This window comes from Mustela nigripes, chromosome 7, assembly GCF_022355385.1.
Source record: "Mustela nigripes isolate SB6536 chromosome 7, MUSNIG.SB6536, whole genome shotgun sequence".
Classification (NCBI taxonomy): domain Eukaryota; kingdom Metazoa; phylum Chordata; class Mammalia; order Carnivora; family Mustelidae; genus Mustela; species Mustela nigripes.
This window is the reverse complement of record NC_081563.1, coordinates 127,314,637-127,332,490: the sequence shown is the minus strand read 5'-3', so window position 1 is coordinate 127,332,490 and position 17,854 is coordinate 127,314,637. Positions and strand designations below refer to the sequence as shown.

General features: G+C 46.4%; 2 protein-coding genes across 6 annotated transcripts in view; one reads left to right on the top strand and one right to left on the bottom strand.

Annotated features, from left to right (window-relative positions):
• EYA2 (EYA transcriptional coactivator and phosphatase 2) overlaps positions 1-17,854 on the bottom strand; it is a 272,876-nt gene that overhangs the window by 5,935 nt on the left and 249,087 nt on the right. For all 5 annotated transcript variants that reach the window (XM_059407158.1, XM_059407157.1, XM_059407161.1 and 2 more), the window contains 3 exons: positions 15,635-15,749; positions 14,548-14,669; positions 2,087-2,187 (listed from right to left, as the gene is read on the bottom strand). In XM_059407158.1, the coding sequence (XP_059263141.1) occupies positions 2,087-2,187; positions 14,548-14,669; positions 15,635-15,749 (338 nt within the window). The remainder of the gene's footprint in view (positions 1-2,086; positions 2,188-14,547; positions 14,670-15,634; positions 15,750-17,854) is intronic.
• On the top strand, positions 9,808-10,119 carry LOC132022170 (protein S100-A10-like). Its single transcript, XM_059407512.1, has one exon. The coding sequence runs from the start codon at positions 9,817-9,819 to the stop codon at positions 10,117-10,119; it is 303 nt and encodes a 100-aa protein (XP_059263495.1). The 5' UTR covers positions 9,808-9,816.

Below are 17,854 nucleotides of genomic sequence, written 5' to 3'. Positions count from 1 at the left end.
GCGGAGTAAGGGGGTCATTTCAAAACATTTCCTATGTTGCCCTAACAAACTCTCTCCAGTTGCAAGAAGGCAGGAGCATCTCAGTGGCTGCTCCACTGAGGTCCCTGTCCCTGTCTGGGCAAGGGCCAGAGGGCAGGGCAGGGGAGCCGGGGGCCGCAGGCCTAGGCTGGTTTTCCAGGCCAACTGTGCTTGAAGCAAAGCTTTATTCCGATGGCTGTTCCAGGTTGAGGGCAGAGTTCGGACTTAGAGCTCAACTTGGAGAGGGGGCTCTAGAGCCCCTGGCAGGGGCTAGTCTCATCACACAGACCGTGCTCTTGACCTGGCAAGGTGTTTCCGGAACACCAATAATTCGTGGTAATTCGTGTGATTCCTGCTACTGCCTTGGACAGTCCTAGTGTATCATCTCTATGACAATTATTTACTTAATATTTTTCTTGCTAAATCAATTCATTTTTTGGTTTTGTTTTTAAAGATTTTATTTATTTATTTGTCAGATCGAGAGAGAGCACAGGCAGGCAGAGTGGTAGGCAGAGGCAGAGGGAGAAGCAGGCTCCCTGCTGAGCAAGGAACCCGATGTGGGACTCGATCTCAGGACGCTGGGATCATGACCAGGGCCGAAGACAGCCGCTTAACCAACTGAGCCACTCAGGTGTCCCAATTCATTCATTCATTTTTAAATATGTTTGAAAAAGTGCTCAGGTTTCCTCCGGGACCTCTCCTCCTGGCACTCCCCACCCCTGCAGCCCACGGCCGTGACCAGGCTGGCTCCCTGCACAAAGCTCTAGCCTCCAGCCCTTGGAATCTCTTGGTTCCTCTCTGGGACTGCCCTCCCTCTGATACCTCCTTGGCTCACTTCCTCTCCTCCTCTCTTCGCTCAGATGTCACCTGGCAGCGAGGCCTACCTTGACCACTGTGTCCACTGGCCACCTGCCCCACCCCCACAGTCCGATCTGTCCCCAGTCCCTGCTTTATTTTTCTCTGAAGCTCTGGTCACCACCTTACACACGTTACCCTCTTGTGTCTCCCACCTGCTCCAGGCTGGGGCTGAGTGAGGGGTGAGAGCCTGACCTTCCTGCTCCAGGCAGGCTCCCCAGCATGGGCTCCAGCTGCTGGCACGCAGTAGATGCTCAACTAACAGAGCTTATCCACGAGCTGCGGTGTCTGCGATGAAGACCCCGGTCAGAAAGGCCCCGAACAAAGACTATGGACAGCTGTAGAGGGAGTTCCCGTGTCACTGGAAGGCCAGAGTGGTAGCTGGTCAGGGATTTCTTCCCTCTGTAGTCCTGCTGGAGTGTGAGGCCTAGAGGCGGAGTCTGCGGGAGCTGGGAAGGGGAGGAACCTTGCAGGTGGCAAGGCCTTTAGCTCTGCCCCCAGGCCCTCTCCTGGGACCCTTGGGGCCCTCCCTCTTTTTTCAGGCTTTGTCCACAGAGACTCTAAACATTTCTGCATTTCCCTGGAATTTGTTGCTGGGGGAGGGCAGGGGGAAACCAGGTCCTCCCAATTAAGCTCTGTGACATTAACAATCCACTTCCCAGGCCTCTGGGTCGGGGGTGGCAGCCTCTCTGGGATGCTGTTGACAGGTCCAGACCCAGGACTCTGGCAGCTGTTTCTTTTCCAAGAGCAGAGCTGAGGCCACAAGAACCCCCTGCCCCTCTCCTCCTGGGCCCAAGATCACAAATGCAGGATTTTCTTTCTCATTAGCTTAATGCTGTCTTTATTAACTGGGAAGGGTTCCTGGAACATATGATCAGTAAGTATGAAATAAAGCGTGCACACGTGCACCAGCCCCCCCACCAGCCTGCCTGACAGAGTGTCTCCGGGCTCCGGAGCAGTTGTCCTAGAAAAAATCCAGGGCTACTAGTAGGGGGGGCAGCCAGAGGCACTGAGGGGATTTGCAGAAGGAAATTACTCAGGATGTTTCTGCAATTGCAAATGGGAAGGGACGGGGGAGCTAAGAGCCTGGGAAGGAGGGGACCCAGCCAGCGCCGGGTGGGGGGCAGGGAATCCTGGGAGAGCCCAGGAGAGCCACGAGCCTGTCTCCAGGGGAGAAGCAGCACAGCGTGAAAGACGGACAGACGGACAGTACCTTCTTCGCCCCCTGCTCCTCTTCCACGCCATCACCGATGACAATATAGACGGCTTTTCTGCCAAATCGCTGCATTATCCTCTCGAAACAGCTCTCCTTCCCTGCGCATGCAAGAAGGGGAGAAAGACAAGACGAGGCTCGCGGGGACCCCTCACCGCAGCCCAGGAGCTTGCTGGGAGCAGCCGTCTGCCTGACGGCCAAGCACTGATCGGGTCGTCCTCAAGCAGTATGCGCCCGGTCACCATCCCCACGTGAGGGGTGACAGCACAGAGGTTCAGTGGCCTGCCCAGGGTGACACAGAAGAGGGAGTGCAGAGGCTCGAAGCAGGCTCCAGAGTCTGCACGGCTGGCTGGTGCAGGGTGCCTGACCCCCTTCACAGAGGAGGACATCAGGCGACGTGACTGAGGCATCCAAGTGGCAGCCTGGTGACAAACTTGGCCCTCAGGGCAGTTCTCCTGCCCAGATCTTTCCTTGCTCCCCGAGGATGACCACCCGAAGGATAACCACCCCTTTGTATCTGCCTCCTTCCCAGGTGGGTGGGCAGCAGTGTTCAGAGACCCCCCCTCTCCTGGGGGTCTCTCCTCGGGGCAGCAAGTGTAGCAACAAAAAGGCAAACAGCAGTGCCAGAAATAGTGGTCGCTCCCCGGCTTTACTGTCTGCGAGGTGCGCTGCCAAGCACGGTACCCGCTGTACCCACATTGGAAGTGCTCAGCCGCGGCGTTACTGGCACGTGGGGCAGGACGGGGCTTTGCCGAGGGGGCTGCCCTGGTCCTGGGGTGGGGGGGGTCCCTGGTCTCCACCCGGGAGATGCCTGTGACACCTCCTGCAGGTGAAAAATAAAACAACGTCTCCAGATGTTGCCAGAGATCTCCCGGGAGGCACAATGCTTCTGCACTCTGTTGGGAAGTACTGAGTTAGGTTATTCATTTACTGTCATCCCGGCAGTCCTTATGGCATTGCAATGAACAGAATGCCCATTTTAGAGATAAAGAAACTGAGGCTGGCAGACGCCCCGAAGAAGAGCAGAGGAGTATCATCGACAGTAAGTTACTATAATAACAACACAGCTCTTATCTGTGAGCACTTGTGCTCTGCTGGGAACATGTACTACCCCCTTGTGTCAGACGCTTACAGGGATTTTGATCCATTTTTACAGACCGAGAAGCCACTTACCTGGGTCACCCGGCTAGCAAGCACAGAGCTGGGATTTGAACCTAGGCTGCCCCAGTTGCTTGAGCTCTGGGCTACTCTGTTCTGCTGCTCTAGGTAGGACTCAGCCCTGCTGGGACCATTCTTCTCTCCGTGGGAGCCTCGAGTGGGTCAGAGCTGTGAATCCTGTCTTCTGAGGTAGCAGAATTGCATCACTACTTTGCCAAGCCTTTTGCTACAGGATGTGGAGTCTACTCCTCACCCTGCTGATACCGAGTTGGCCATGTGACTTGCTTTGACCAATGCTGGACGGCTAGAGACCTGCCATGGGAAGTGTGTGTGAGTGGTGTGGCTTGGCTCCCTTCACTTCTCCCGTCTGTCAGGAGAAGAAGGTGTCCCTGATGGCCGCAGTGAGTGATGGTCCCACAGGGAGAGGATATACAGAACAGACCAGAACCTGGACGTGGTCCCAGTGGAGCCACAGTGGGTTCCCCAAACGTGTGAGAGAAATAAATACCATTAGCCACTGAATGTTTGTTATGTGGCCTTATCAGAGCAGAAAACTGACCATTGAAAAAAGTGATGCTTTTTAAAAAAGTTAAAACCGGGAGCTGGAGGCCAAATTTCTATGCGGTCTCAACTCTGATTACCCTCAGTGTGTTGACCTTCAGTCTCCCCAAGTGGGAAGGAAGTTGCTCTAACATGTCCCTGATGGCAGAATCAATGGGCTGAATGGAAATTTTAGATGTGCCTGGGTTACGGATTCCTTTCTTGCAAAATCTACAGAAGAAAGGTGCTGTTAAATGAAACTTTGCTTTAAAACTTTTATCATAGGACTGAATGGAGTCTTTGGCCTGTTCATGTTCATTGTGGGTTTTCCATACTCATCTGGCCACTGAATGGATCCCCTGTTCATGAGTCAGGTCGTAAGACGTGTCGTTGTGGACCAGAGTTTCTCAAACATTCCAGAACTACCCTCACCGTTGTGACCAAATCTGGGAACTCCTGTGACGTAATCTTAAAAAATAACTCCCACTTCTATTTTTTACTGAAATGAATTCATTTAAAAAGACAGAATAGAATCACTATATTAAAAAGAACACTAGATCGAGAATCCAAGATGACAGAGGAGTAGGAGACCTAAATTTCGTCGGGTCCCAGGATTCTGCTAAATAGCTATCAGACCATCTTGCACACCTACGAACTCAATAGGAGATTGAAGCAAAGAATAGCAACAATTCTAAGCGACCACTTTCTGGAAGGTAGGACAGGCGGAGAAATGAATTCAAGGTAACATATGGGAAGACAGACAGCAGGGGGTAGGGCCGGCTCCAGGCAAGTGGTGGAGCAGAGCACAAAACTGGAAATTTTAGAAGTCTGCTCCACTGAGGGACGTCACTCTAGGGGCTAAGGGGTGGAGGGTGGAGCCCTCGTGGGGACAGTATGGTCTCAGGTCCTGTGGGGTCACAGAAAGACTGGGGGTGTCTGTAGCAGAGCTGCAAGTTATTGGAGCGGGGAAGCCAGCTGCAGAGACAGAGACAAGGAGTGGGCTCTCGGCTCGGGGTTACTTAACCGTGATCTGAGGCAGAGTTGGGTCACTGTTCTTCAAGCAGGAACCCCACAAGTGGCAGATCTGGGGAGACCCACCTTCCTCTGCTGGAAGAGCAGCGTGGCAGGAATGTGCTGGGTTTGGAGACTCCAAATGGGGCTGTGCACCAGAGAGAGAAACGCTCAGTCACAGGCTGGGGGAGTTCGGAGCGTGGCCAGAGACCAGGGAGATGGGAGTGATTGACCGCTTTTCTCCGAGGGTGCACAGAGGAGTGGGGCCCCCAGCTCTCAGCTCCTCCGGGCCAGAGACTGGGAGACCACCATCTTCATTCCTGTCCTCCAGAGCTCTGCAGAAAGCCTTCAGGGAACAAAAGCTCCCCAGCATGAACACAAGAACCCGAGCGGATTACTTAGCCCAGCCCCTGGCAAGGGCAGTACAATTCCTCTTCAGGCAAAAACAGTTCAGAATCACTACAACATGCCCCTCCCCCAGAAGACCAGCAAGAACATCCAGCCAAGACCAAGCTCATTGATCACTGTGGAACTCCAGAGCTAGGGGAAAGCAACACATAGAATTCATAGTTTTCCCATGATCCTTTTGCCTTTCCAAGTTAAATTAAAAATTTTTTTTCTTATTCTATGTTTTTAAATTTTTTCTTTCCCATTTTAATATTTTAAAACTATTTTATCAATACCTTTAAAATTAAAAAAAAATTTTATTGTTATAGTCCTGTTTTATCCCTTCATTGTATTTAACCTTATTTTTTTGTATACATATAGGGGTTTTTTTCCTTTAAAAATGTGGGAAACAATTTTTTCTAACGGATTAAAATACACCCTAAATGTAGCACATGGCTTTGTTCTAGTCTCCAGCCTGATCACATTCTTTCCTTTTTTTTCTTTTTTCAATCAACTTATCAATTCCTTTTTTAGAATCTTTTAGAATTTTGATCTTTACAGTCATATTCCATCCCTTCATCATGTTTACCCATATTTTTGTATATATATATTTTTCTTTCTTTAAAATTTTGAGAGGTTGTTTCTTCTAACAGACCAAAATACACCCCAAATCGTGTGTGGCTCTGTTCTATTCACCAGTCTAAAATATATACGTGTATGTGTGTGTGTGTGTGTGTGTATTTTGTGTGTTTTTGTTTCCCCCTTTGTTCTCCCCCTGGTTTCAGGTCTCTTCTGATTTGGTTAGAGTATATTTTTCTAAGGTCACTGCTACCCTTTTAGTATTTTATTTTCTGGGGTCACAGCTACCCTTTTAGTATTTTGTTCTCTCATCCATCTATTCTTATCTGGATAAAATGACAAAGCATTAAAACTCACCACAAAAAAAAAAAAAGGACAAGAGGCAGTACCAAAGACTAGGGACCTAATCAATACAGACATTGGTAATATGTCAGATCTAGAGTTCAGAATGACAATTCTCAGGGTGCTAGCTGGGCTCAAAAAAGGCATGGAAGGATCAGAGAAACCCTGTCTGGAGAAATAAAATATATAAAAATATATAAAAAATAAAAGAACTAAAATCTAACCAAGCTGAAATCAAAAGAGGTATTAATGAGGTGCAATAAAAAATGGAGGCTCTTATTACTAGGATAAATGAGGCAGAAGAGAGAATTAGTGATGTAGAAGACCAAATGACAGAATAATGAAGCTGAGCAAAGGAGAGACAAAACAACTCTTGGACCACGAGGGGAGAATTTGAGATATAAGTGATACCATAAGATGAAACAATATTAGAATAATTGGGGTCCCAGAAGAAGAAGAAAGAGAGGGGCAGAAGGTATATTATAGTAGAGAATTTCCCTAATTTGGCAAAGGGAACAAGCATCAAAATCCAGGAGGCACACAGAATACCCCTTCAAAATCAGTAAAAATAGGTCTACACCCCGTCATCTAATAGTAAAACTTACTAGTCTTAGTGACAAAGAGAAAATCCTGAAAGCAGCTCAGGGTAAGAAGTCTGTAACATACAGTGGTAGAAATATTAGATTGGCAGCAGACCTATCCACAGAGACCTGGTGGGCCAGGAAGGACTGGCATGATATATTCAGAGCACTAAATGAAAAAAATATGCAGCCAAGAATACTATATCCAGCTAGGCTATCATTGAAAATAGAAGGAGAGATAAAAAGCTTCCAGGACAAACAAAAATTAGAAGAATTTACAAACACCAAACCGGTCCTACAGGAAATAGTGAAAGGGGTCCTCTAAGCAAAGCCTGAAAGTAGTAGACAAGAAAGGAGCAGAGACAATATACAGTAACAGTCACCTTACAGGCAATACAATGGCACAAAATTAATATCTTTCAATAGTTACCCTGAATGTAAATGGGCTAAATGCCCCAATCAAAAGGCTCAGCATATCAGAATGGATAAAAAAACAAAACCTATCAATATGCTGTCTACAAGAAACTCACTTTAGACCCTAAGACACCTCCACATTTAAAATGAGGGGGTGGAAAACAATTTACCATGCTAATGGATATTAAAAGAAAGCTGGGGTGATAATCCTTAGATTAATTAGATGTTAAGCCAAAGACTATAGTAAGAGATGAGGAAGGACACTATATCATACTTAAAGGCTCTGTCCAACAAGAAGATTTAACAATTTTAAATGTCTATGCCCCTAACATGGGAGCAGCCAACTATATAAACCAATTAATAACAAAATCAAACACTTCATTAATAATACAACAATAGTAGGGGACTTTAACACCCCCCTCACTGGAATGGACAGATCATCCAAGCAAAAGATCAACAAGGAAATAAAGGCCTTAAATGCCACACTGGACTAGAGGCACATCACAGATATATTCAGAACATTCCATCCCAAAACAACAGAATACACATTCTTCTCTAGAGCACATGGAACATTCTCCAGAATAGATCACATCCTGGTCACAAATCAGGTCTCAACCAGTACCAAAAGATTGGGATCACTCCCTGCATATTTTCAGACAACAATGCTCTGAAGCTAGAACCTAATCACAAGAGGAAAGTTGGAAAGAACTCAAATACATGGAGGCTAAAGAGCATCCTACTAAAGAATGAATACGTCAACCAGGAAATTAAAGAAGAATTGAAAAAATGCATGGAAACAAATGAAAATGAAAACACAACTGTTCAAAATATGTGGGACACAGCAAAGGTGGTCCTGAGAAGAAAGTATATAATAATACAAGCCTTTCTTAAGAAACTAGAAAGGTCTCAAGTACATAACCTAACCCTACACCTAAAGGAGCAGGAGAAAGAACAGCAAAGAAAGCCTAAACCCAGGAGGAGAAGAGAAATAATAAAGATCAGAGCAGAAATCAATGAAATAGAAACCAAAAGAACAGTAGAACAAATCAATGAAACTAGGAGCTGGTTCTTTGCAAGAATTCATAAGATAGATAGATCCCTGGCCAGACTGGTCAAAAGAAGAGAGAAAGGACCCAAATGAATAGACTCATGAATGAAAGAGGAGAGGTCACAACCAACACCAAAGAAATACAAACAATTATAAGAACATATTATGAGCAACTATACGCCAGCAAATTTGACAATCTGGAAGAAATGGATGCATTCCTAGAGATGTATAAACTACCAAAACTGAACCAGGAAGAAATAGAAAGCCTGAACAGACCCATAACCGGTAAGGAGATTGAAGCAGTCATCAAAAATCTCCCAACAAACAAGAGTCCAGGGCAGATGGCTTCCCAGGAAAATTCTACAAAACATTTAAAAAAGAATTAGTACCTTTTCTCCTGAAACTGTTCTAAAAAATAGAAATGGGATGAAAACTTCCAAACTCATTTTATTAGGCTGGCATTACCTTGATCCCAAAACCAGACAAAGGAGAATCTCCCCATCAAAAAAGGAGAATTACAGACCAAAATCTTTGATGAACATGGATGCAAAAATTCTCACCAAAATACTAGCCAATAGGATCCAACAGTACATTAAAAGGATTATTCACCTCGACCACATGGGATTTATTCCTGGGCTGCAAGGTTGGTTCACCATCTGCAAATCAATCAATCTGATACATTGATAAAAGAAAGAACAAGAACCATATGATCCTCTCAGTAGATGCTGAAAAAGCATTTGATGAAGTATAGCATCCTTTCATGATCAAAACTCTTCACAGTGCAGGGATAGAGGGTTCATACCTCAATATCATCAAAGCCACCTACGAAAAACCCACAGCAAATATCATTCTCAAAGTGGGAGAAACTGCGAGCTTGCTCCCGAAGGTCAGGAACTTGGCAGGGATGACCACTATCACCACTGCTATTCAACATTGTACTAGAAGTCCTCCCCTCAGTAATCAGACAACAAAAAGAAATAAAAGGCATCCAAATCAGCAAAGTAGAGATCAAACTCTCATTCTTTGCAGATGATATGATACTTTATGTGGAAAACTCAAAGACCCCACCCCCAAACTGCTAGAATTCATATGGGAATTCAGTGAAGTAACAGGATATAAGATCAATGCACAGAAATCAGTTGCATTTCTATACAACAATGAGACAGAAGAAAGAGAAATTAAGGAGTCAATCCCATTCATAACTGCACCCCAAACTATAAGATACCTAGGAACAAATCTAACAAAAGAGGCAAAGAATCTGTTCTCAGAAAACTACAGAATACCCATAAAAGAAATTGAGGAAGATACAAAGAAATGGAAAAACATTCCACGCTCATGGATTGGAAGAACAAACATTGTTAAGATGTCTATGCTTGGGGCGCCTGGGTGGCTCAGTGGGTTAAAGCCTCTGCCTTCGGCTCAGGTCATGATCCCAGGGTCCTGGGATTGAGCCCCGCATCGGGCTCTCTGCTCAGCAGGGAGCCTGCTTCCCCCTTCTCTCTCTCTGACTGCCTCTCTGCCTACTTGTGATCTCTGTCTGTCAAATAAATAAATAAAATCTTAAAAAAAAAAAAAAAAAGATGTCTATGCTAGGCTCACTGGCCGCACGTCCCAGCCAGGCATTCATCCCTGCTGTGCCTTGGGCCAAGGTTCCAACAGACCTCACCAAAATGCCGTCTCAAATGGAACATGCCATGGAAACCATGATGTTCACGTTTCGCAAGTTTGCTGGTGATAAAGGCTACTTAACAAAGGAGGACCTGCGAGTACTCATGGAAAAGGAGTTCCCTGGATTTTTGGAAAATCAGAAAGACCCTCTGGCCGTGGACAAAATAATGAAGGACCTCGACCAGTGCCGAGATGGCAAAGTGGGCTTCCAGAGCTTCTTCTCACTAATTGTAGGGCTCACCATTGCATGCAATGACTTTTTTGTAGTACACATGAAGCAGAAGGAAAGAAATAGGCGATTTTGAGCACTATTCCTGCCCAATGAGAGTTCTGAAGGGTCTCTTAAGGAATCTGTCCCACAGCTTCCCCCAGTATAAAGGATTCCATTGGCAGTTGGGGACCCTCAGAAAATGTACAAGTAAAATCCAACCCCCATTTGAGAAGCAGAGAAAGAAAAGTCAGATAAGCTTTCGATTTTTATGTTGTTTGCATCCTCTTGCCCTCAATAAACAAATTCCTTTTTTTAGTTCCTTAAAAAAAAAAAAGATGTCTATGCTACCTAAAGCAATCTATACATTTAATGCAATCCCTATCAAAATACCATCAACTTTTTTTTTCAAAGAAATGGAACATTTCCATATAAATGAAAATTTATATGGAACCAGAAAAGACCCCGAATAGCCAGAGGAATGTTGAAAAAGAAAGCCAGAGTTGGTGTCATCACAATTCCGACTTCAAGCTGTATTATGAAGCTGTATTCATCAAGATTGGTACTGGCCAGTATGCTACTGGCACAAAAACAGACACATAGATCAATGGAACAGAACAGAGAATTCAGAAATGGATCCTCAACACTGTGGTCAATTAATCTTTGACAAAGCAGAAAAGAATATCCAATGGTAAAATGACATTCTCTTCAACAAATAGTGTTGGGAAAATTGGACAGCCACATGCAGAAGAATGAAACTGGACCACACACACAAAGAGACTCAAAATGGATGAAAGACCTCAGTGTGAGACAGGAATCCATCAAAATCCTTGAGGAGAACACAGGCAGCAAGCTCTTCGACCTCAGTCGCAACAACTTCCTAGAAACATCGCCAAAGGCAAGGGAAGCAAGGGTGAACATGAACTATTGGGACTTCATCAAGATCAAAAGCTTTTGCAGCAAAGGAAATAGTCAATAAAACCAAAAGACAACTGACAGAATGAGAGAAAATATTTGCAAATGACATGTCAGATAAAGGGTTAGTATCCAAAATCTATAAGAATTAAACTCAACACTCAAGGAACAAATAATCCAATCAAGAAATGGGCAGAAGACCTGAACAGATATTTCTGCAAAGAAGACATCCAGATGGCCAACAGACACATGAAAAAGTGCTCAACATCACTCAGCATCAGGGAAATACAAATCAAAACCACAATGAGATACCACCTCACACCAGTCAGAATGACTAAAATTAACAAGTCAGGATATGACAGATGCTGGCGAGGATGTGGAAAAGGGGAACCCTCCTACACTGTTGGTGGGAATGCAAGCTGGTGCAGCCACTCTGGAAAACAGCATGGAGGTTCCTCTAAAAGTAGGAAATAGAGCTATCCTATGACCTAGCAATTGCACTACTGGGTATTTACCCCAAAGATACAAATGTAGTGATCCAAAGGGGCATATGCACCCAAATGTTTATAGCAGCAATGTTCACAATAGCCAAACTATGGAAAGAGCCCTGATGTCCATTGACAGATGAATAAAGAAAATGTGGTGTGTGTGTGTGTGTGTGTGTGTGTGTGTGTGTATATAAAGGGTTAGTATCTGAGAATTCAGATATATATATATATACACACACACACATACACATACATATACATACATTGGAATATTACGTAGTCATCAAAAAATGAACCTTGCCATTTACAACAATGTGGATGGAACTAGAGGGTATTATGCTAAGTGAAATAAGTCAATCAGAGAAAGACAGTTACCATATGATATGTGGAATTTGAGAATCAAGGCAGAGGATCTTAGGGGAAGAGAGGAAAAAATGAAATAAGACAAAACCAGAGGGAGACAAACCATAAGAGACCCCTAATCTCAGGAAACAAACTGAGGGGTGCTAGAGTGGAGGGGGTAGCGGGGGTGGGGGTGGCTGGGTGATGGACACTGGGGAGGGCATGTGTTGTGGTGAGTGCTGGGTGTTGTGTAAGACTGATGAATCACAGACCTGTACCCCTAAAACAAACACATAATCTGTTAATAATAATTTTAAAGAACCCAATCCCCTCACACCCATTAGGATAGTTATTATCAAAACAGGAGAGAACAGAACAGATGTTGGTTGAGGATGTGGAGAAACTGGAACCCATGGGCCCTACTGGTGGGAATGCACAATGGTACGTCTGCTACGGAAAACAGTATGGCAGTTCCTCAAAAAATGAAAAATCACCCTACAACTCACCAATTCTAGCACCAGATATATATCCCAAAGAATTGAAAACAGAGTCTGAAGAGAGATTTGTATACCCATATTCATAGCAGCACTGTTTTACAACAGCCAAGAGGGCGAAGCAGTCCGAGTGTCCTTAGACGGATGAATGGATAAAGAAAATGGAGCACAGACATAAATGGACTATTACTCAGCTTTTAAAAGGAACAGGATTCTGACACAGGCCACATCATAGAGAGGACCCTTGAGGACATTATGTTACGTGAAATAAACCAGTCACCAAAAGAAATATTCTATGATTCTATTTCTACGAGGTCCCCAGAGCAGTCATTCCTAGAGGCAGAAAGTAGAAGGGTGTTTGCCGGGGGCTGGGGTCAGGCAGGAACGGGGACTTCCTGTTAAATGCAGGCCCCGCTGCAGGTCTACAAGATGGAAAGAGCCCTGGAGCTAGACGGTGGGGATGGTGGCACCGCGATGTGAACATGGCTCACATCCCTGGACTGTGCACTGAGCAACGGTGAAGATGATAAATTTCATGCTACGTATATTTTCCCACATTTAAAGATAAAAAGTATTTAAGAAAGAGGTTCTCAAGAAGCCTGCAAAGGCACATGACTACGGCGTGCAGAAAGACAACGACAGGGTGACCAAGGCCTGCTGCAGAAGCTCTTGTGGGCGTCAGGGCCTGAGTTTTATGATTTTTAAAACCTAAAAACCTAAAAGCACTTTTCTGTAATGTTTAGAGCCGGAACTTGAGTAAAGGTAAAAACTGCTCTGGGGAAATGCTTCCCAGTACTACAATTTTTTTGTTATTGGTCCAGAAAAAAACAAGGTTAAAAATTTCTAATTAAAAGCATCTTAACTCGAGTTGCCTAGGTGGCTCAGTGGGTTAAGCCTCTGCCTTCAGCTTGGGTCATGATCTCAGGGTCCTGGGATCGAGCCCCACATCGGGCTCTCTGCTCAGCAGGGAGCCTGCTTCACCCCTGCCTCTCTGCCTACTTGTGATCTCTCTCTCTGTTAAATAAATAAATAGAATCTTTAAAAAAAAAGCATCTTAACTAGATTTATTTTGTATTATTACATAGTTTTAGGTGATGTAAGAATAATAAACCCCAGCTCCTCCCTCTGGGAAACCAATGGGACTTGCCCTGATGATAAATGATGCTGTTCATTTCTAGGTAAATTCTCTTATCTGATGGAAGCTCTGAGCCTAAGGCTTGTTCTCTTTGCTAATAAAGATTATCAAGCATTAAGAGAGGTGTCAAAGCAAGATAACACTAAACTGAGACTCTCTCCTTAAAAGAGAAAAAAAAAAAAACTGAAGAAAAACCCAAATTTTCTGTGTGGTTCAAGGTTAGATTCCAGGTTATTTGACAACTTGTACCACCTAAATTAAAATCACCTCATGTGCCATGCTGTGGTGGAAGCTATTTTTCTTTTTTATTTTTAAGATCTTATTTATTCATTTGGTAGAGAGACACAGAGAACATGAGCAGGAGGGAGAGGGAGAAGCAGACTCCCTCCTGAGAAGGGAGCTGGACGTGGGGCTCCATCCCAGGACCCTGAGATCATAACCTGAGCCGAAGGCAGATGCTTAATTGACTAAGTCACCCAGGCGCCCCTATTTTCCTCTTAGTAATAGAGTACCATGACTTACCTATGTTCATGGCACTTAGCTACATTTGTAGAAATGGACTACATTTCCCAGCCTCCCATGCCACTACTTGTGGCCATGTGACTAAGCAGGGGCCAATAGGAGGTGAGTAGAAGCACCAGGTATCCCAAACGGAGTTCTGGCTTTAAAACATTCGACATGTATTACTCCTTCCTCCTTCCCCTCTTCCCAGACGTCGGAATAACAGTGTGGCACGATTCTGATTTAACCACACGAGAATAAAACCGCAGGGGATGGTGGAAAAACAAGGGGGGAAGAGGACAGAGTTGCCCCACCAGCCTGCATCAGTCACCTCTAGTCTGTTGACATGCGCGAGAGAAAGGAGCTCGGGTTCTGATGTAAGCCCTTGTATTCGGCGTGTGTCTGTCACAGCAGGTTTGCAGGTATCCTCACTAATACCCACACTTCAGAAAGCGATGCCCCTAACCACTTTCTCTGGGAGCTGAGGTTAAAGCGAGTGGTTTGCGGGATTGTGCTGGGGATCCGAGTCGTGCCCACAGACCGGTTCTTTAACTTCCTTAGTGCTGTTCTCCTTAAGCTTCCCAAACGCGGGATGAAGAGCTAGCCTCACCCTTCCTCCCTGCATCACCCCGAGGCTGGGTTCTCCCTACCTGTCTTGGTTGCACTGTAGATGTTCTCAATAGGAAACACGGAGCCCAGTCCATACAGCAGGACTTTGGCTAAGGCAGGGATTAGTTGCGTGGTAGTGACCAGCACGTTGACACAGTTGGGCCTGAGGACAAAGAAGACTTCGGTCAGAACACCAAGGCCAGGCCTCCTCACTCTGCAGCATGAGCCTGGAGTTGGCAGGAGCTCTGGTGGGGTTTGGAGCTCTGGTTAAGTCATCTTCAGGCGAGGGGAGGCCCAAAGTTCCTTCAGCTATTCCTCTCTTAGGCCTGAGGCTACCTGGCACATTGAGACGCAATCCTGTAATATTATTTACAGAGTTAGAATGTAATACTTAAGTAAAACAAATGCTTCTTGTAAGGACACATCGCTGCAGCCACCTTTCAGTGAGAGAAATGAGGAATACGGATCAGTGTAGGACAACAGGGAGCGGTGAGGACTGAGGCAAACTGGAAAACGCCTGCCAGTTCTGATATTTTGACAGAACCTAGAAATATGGAGCTATGGATTCCTTTTCCAGTCTTTGGGACAAAATGTGTATCAAACAGGACATATCCGTGGGACTGAGCTGGCTCATGGGCCAGCATCTTGTCACCATTCACATGCTGGGTCACAAGATTTTTGGACGCTGGTGCAGAGAGTTACTTGTTCTCTGGCTCAGATGATCTTGTTAAAGAGCAAGAGGCAATTTATTGGGAGGCCAGGAATGAAACCAGACCCTCATTACCTTGTTATCGCCCCCCCCCCCCCCCCGGGTGGTCTGCAGCAATGGTTTTCAGAGGGCTTTGTTGTGACCAGCAGGTGTTGTGGGCAACAGTGGATGGGACAGACCAGCCTACGTGCAAAGGTCTTTGGCTCTGCTGGACCCCGAGAAGTCTCAGCACCTGTTTGCTCAGCGGTGGTGCAGGGTGTCCATGTTTCTGTGTGAGACCTCAGCTTTATCAAAGGTCCGGAAAGTGTGCAAGTGAGAATTGGGAGAGTCCAATTCTCCAAGTATGGAAACGGAGGAACCCCTGCCCTCCAATGGGAGAAAGTTCAAGGGCAGGAAGGCAAACGGAGGCTCCCACCTACCGGGAATTGATGAGGTTAAGCGCCTTCAGAGAGTGGGTCAGCCAGAGGTCGGTCAAGGCTTCCAGCTCAGCTCGGAGCTGTAGCCAAGTCTCTCTTTTGGGAGCTCCTATCAAACCTATGGATAAGGGAAATAAAGACGTGGTATTTATCATTTGAGAGGTCTGGGGGGTAGTGGCTAGGGAAGGGGAGTCTAGCTACAGGTACCCCAAGGTTTCAAATCAGAGGATACCCAAGGTCAACTTTATCCAGTAATTTTAATCTGACTTTGGGATGGATTGATCAGTCATCCTCGCCCGTGACTGGTACATTCATCCACACACCCACTGGTCCGCCCTTCCCTCCCTCTGCCCATCCATCCATCCAACAAAGAATGTGGGAGTCCCTGCTGTGTACTCAGTATTGTAATAGGCACTGCATATGCAGAGGAACAAAAAAATGCAGATCATAGCATTTATACTGTTACCGTGAAGATAAAAAATGAATAAGAAAACGTTTATGGAGTGCTTACTGTGTGTATGGCCTGGGCTTTTAATGATTTCTTTCATTCATTTTCACCGTGACCCTAGAGGTGGACCTTTTTTCTTTTTTTTTAAATTGAGATATAACTGACAACACTGTGTAAGTCAGGTGGAGAAGCTGAGGCTTAGTGAGGTCAACAGACTTGCTCACCGCAGGAAACAGTGAGACAGAAGGGACACCAAGGCAGCAGGCTGTCTAGACCTGTCGAGTCTGTCAGCCATCAAGGCCCTTGAGATAAAGTTAAGCTTCCAGAGCCCCGGCCCCTGAGCCTGCTTAGTTCCTGGTCTCATTTCTTGCCATTGCCCTGCTGTCCTTCTGTTCCCTCCCCAGTGGCTTCCTCTTTGTCCCCTGACACACCAAGTCCTTTGCACACCTCATCTGAGAGCCTAGACCCCTCCTCATATCTTATCGTCCCTTTTGGCTAAGTCCTTCACACTCCGTTTCAATGTCATTTCTTCTGGAATCTGGAAGGCCCGCCCTGGTCAGGTCTCTATTTTACACTCTCCCAACACCCTGCGCCCCTTGTCCATTGCACTTGTCACAACCAGGATTTCACACACATCTGTGTGATCGTGTGTTCAGTGTCTGCTTTGCTCACCATGCTGTTGGCCCCACAAGGGCAGGGACCGAGCTGGTTTTGTTCACCACGGCGGAACCAGCCCCTGGGCGGTGCTATCACAGGGGCTGGTGTGCGGTTGGTGCCGAATCGGTATTTGTTCAAGGGAGAAGGGATTCCCTGGGACACACTGCTGTAGAAGGTCTCTGGCTCGCCTTCTCTCTGCACCTCGCTCACAGCCCTTAATAATGATACAAACTGCTGGGCGCACGGGACCATAGAGTTTACAAGAGGCTTCACATGTGCTTCCGCGGGCAGCCAGCTGGTCAACAACCCCTCCTACTTTGCACCTGCTAGGGAAGTAGGCTTCTAGCTTCTGTCTGCTTGCCCCCAACCCATAGCTTTTCCCCAGGCTGATCTCCTTCCCCAGACAAGAGCAACATTCAAGAAATGCTCACTGCGCGGCGGCACAGTTCCAAGCCAGTCCCATGTGTTAATTCGTATTATTCTGACATTTATCCTAGGAGTCGGGCAGCATCGTTAGTCTCACCTTACACCTGAGGAAACTAAGGCACACATGGGTTAAGTAACCCGCTCAAGGGTTCTAACAGGACGTGGCAGAGGGAGGTGTAAAATCAGGCAAAGGCCTCTGAACCCAGCCCTGCCTCCTGATGTGGATCTGTTAAGCCTTTTCTATTTTCATCCTGTTTCTTGGGGATGTCTCTCTTCTGAGCACAACTTCCCAAACCCTCGGGATCCTGGGCTGTGTGGTGACCCCCCAGGCTGGAGACTGCGGCCCTCACCAGGCTAGTTCTGTGATGCAGAGAGAGCTGGGGGAGAGGAGTGGGGGAGGGAGCATGCAGAAACTGGGGTGGGGGCAGGGGGGCTCCCCACCGTATCCTGCCTGCTGCAGGCTCCCTTCGCCTGTTGACACACTGGGCAGTTTCCCGTCAGCTTAGGGGAGAGCAGAGCAGCCCGACAGGAGCCCTGGGCACTTCCTGGGGCTTAACCTAGATGAGGAGCGGGTGGCCTCGGTTGGCCGACTCCGTTGGCTGCATCAGGGCAGCTGAGCAGGCAGGGCTGAGCCTGCAGCTCTCTGCCTCACTCTCGCCGTCCACAGACTTGGGTGTGAGAGGCCACGGAGT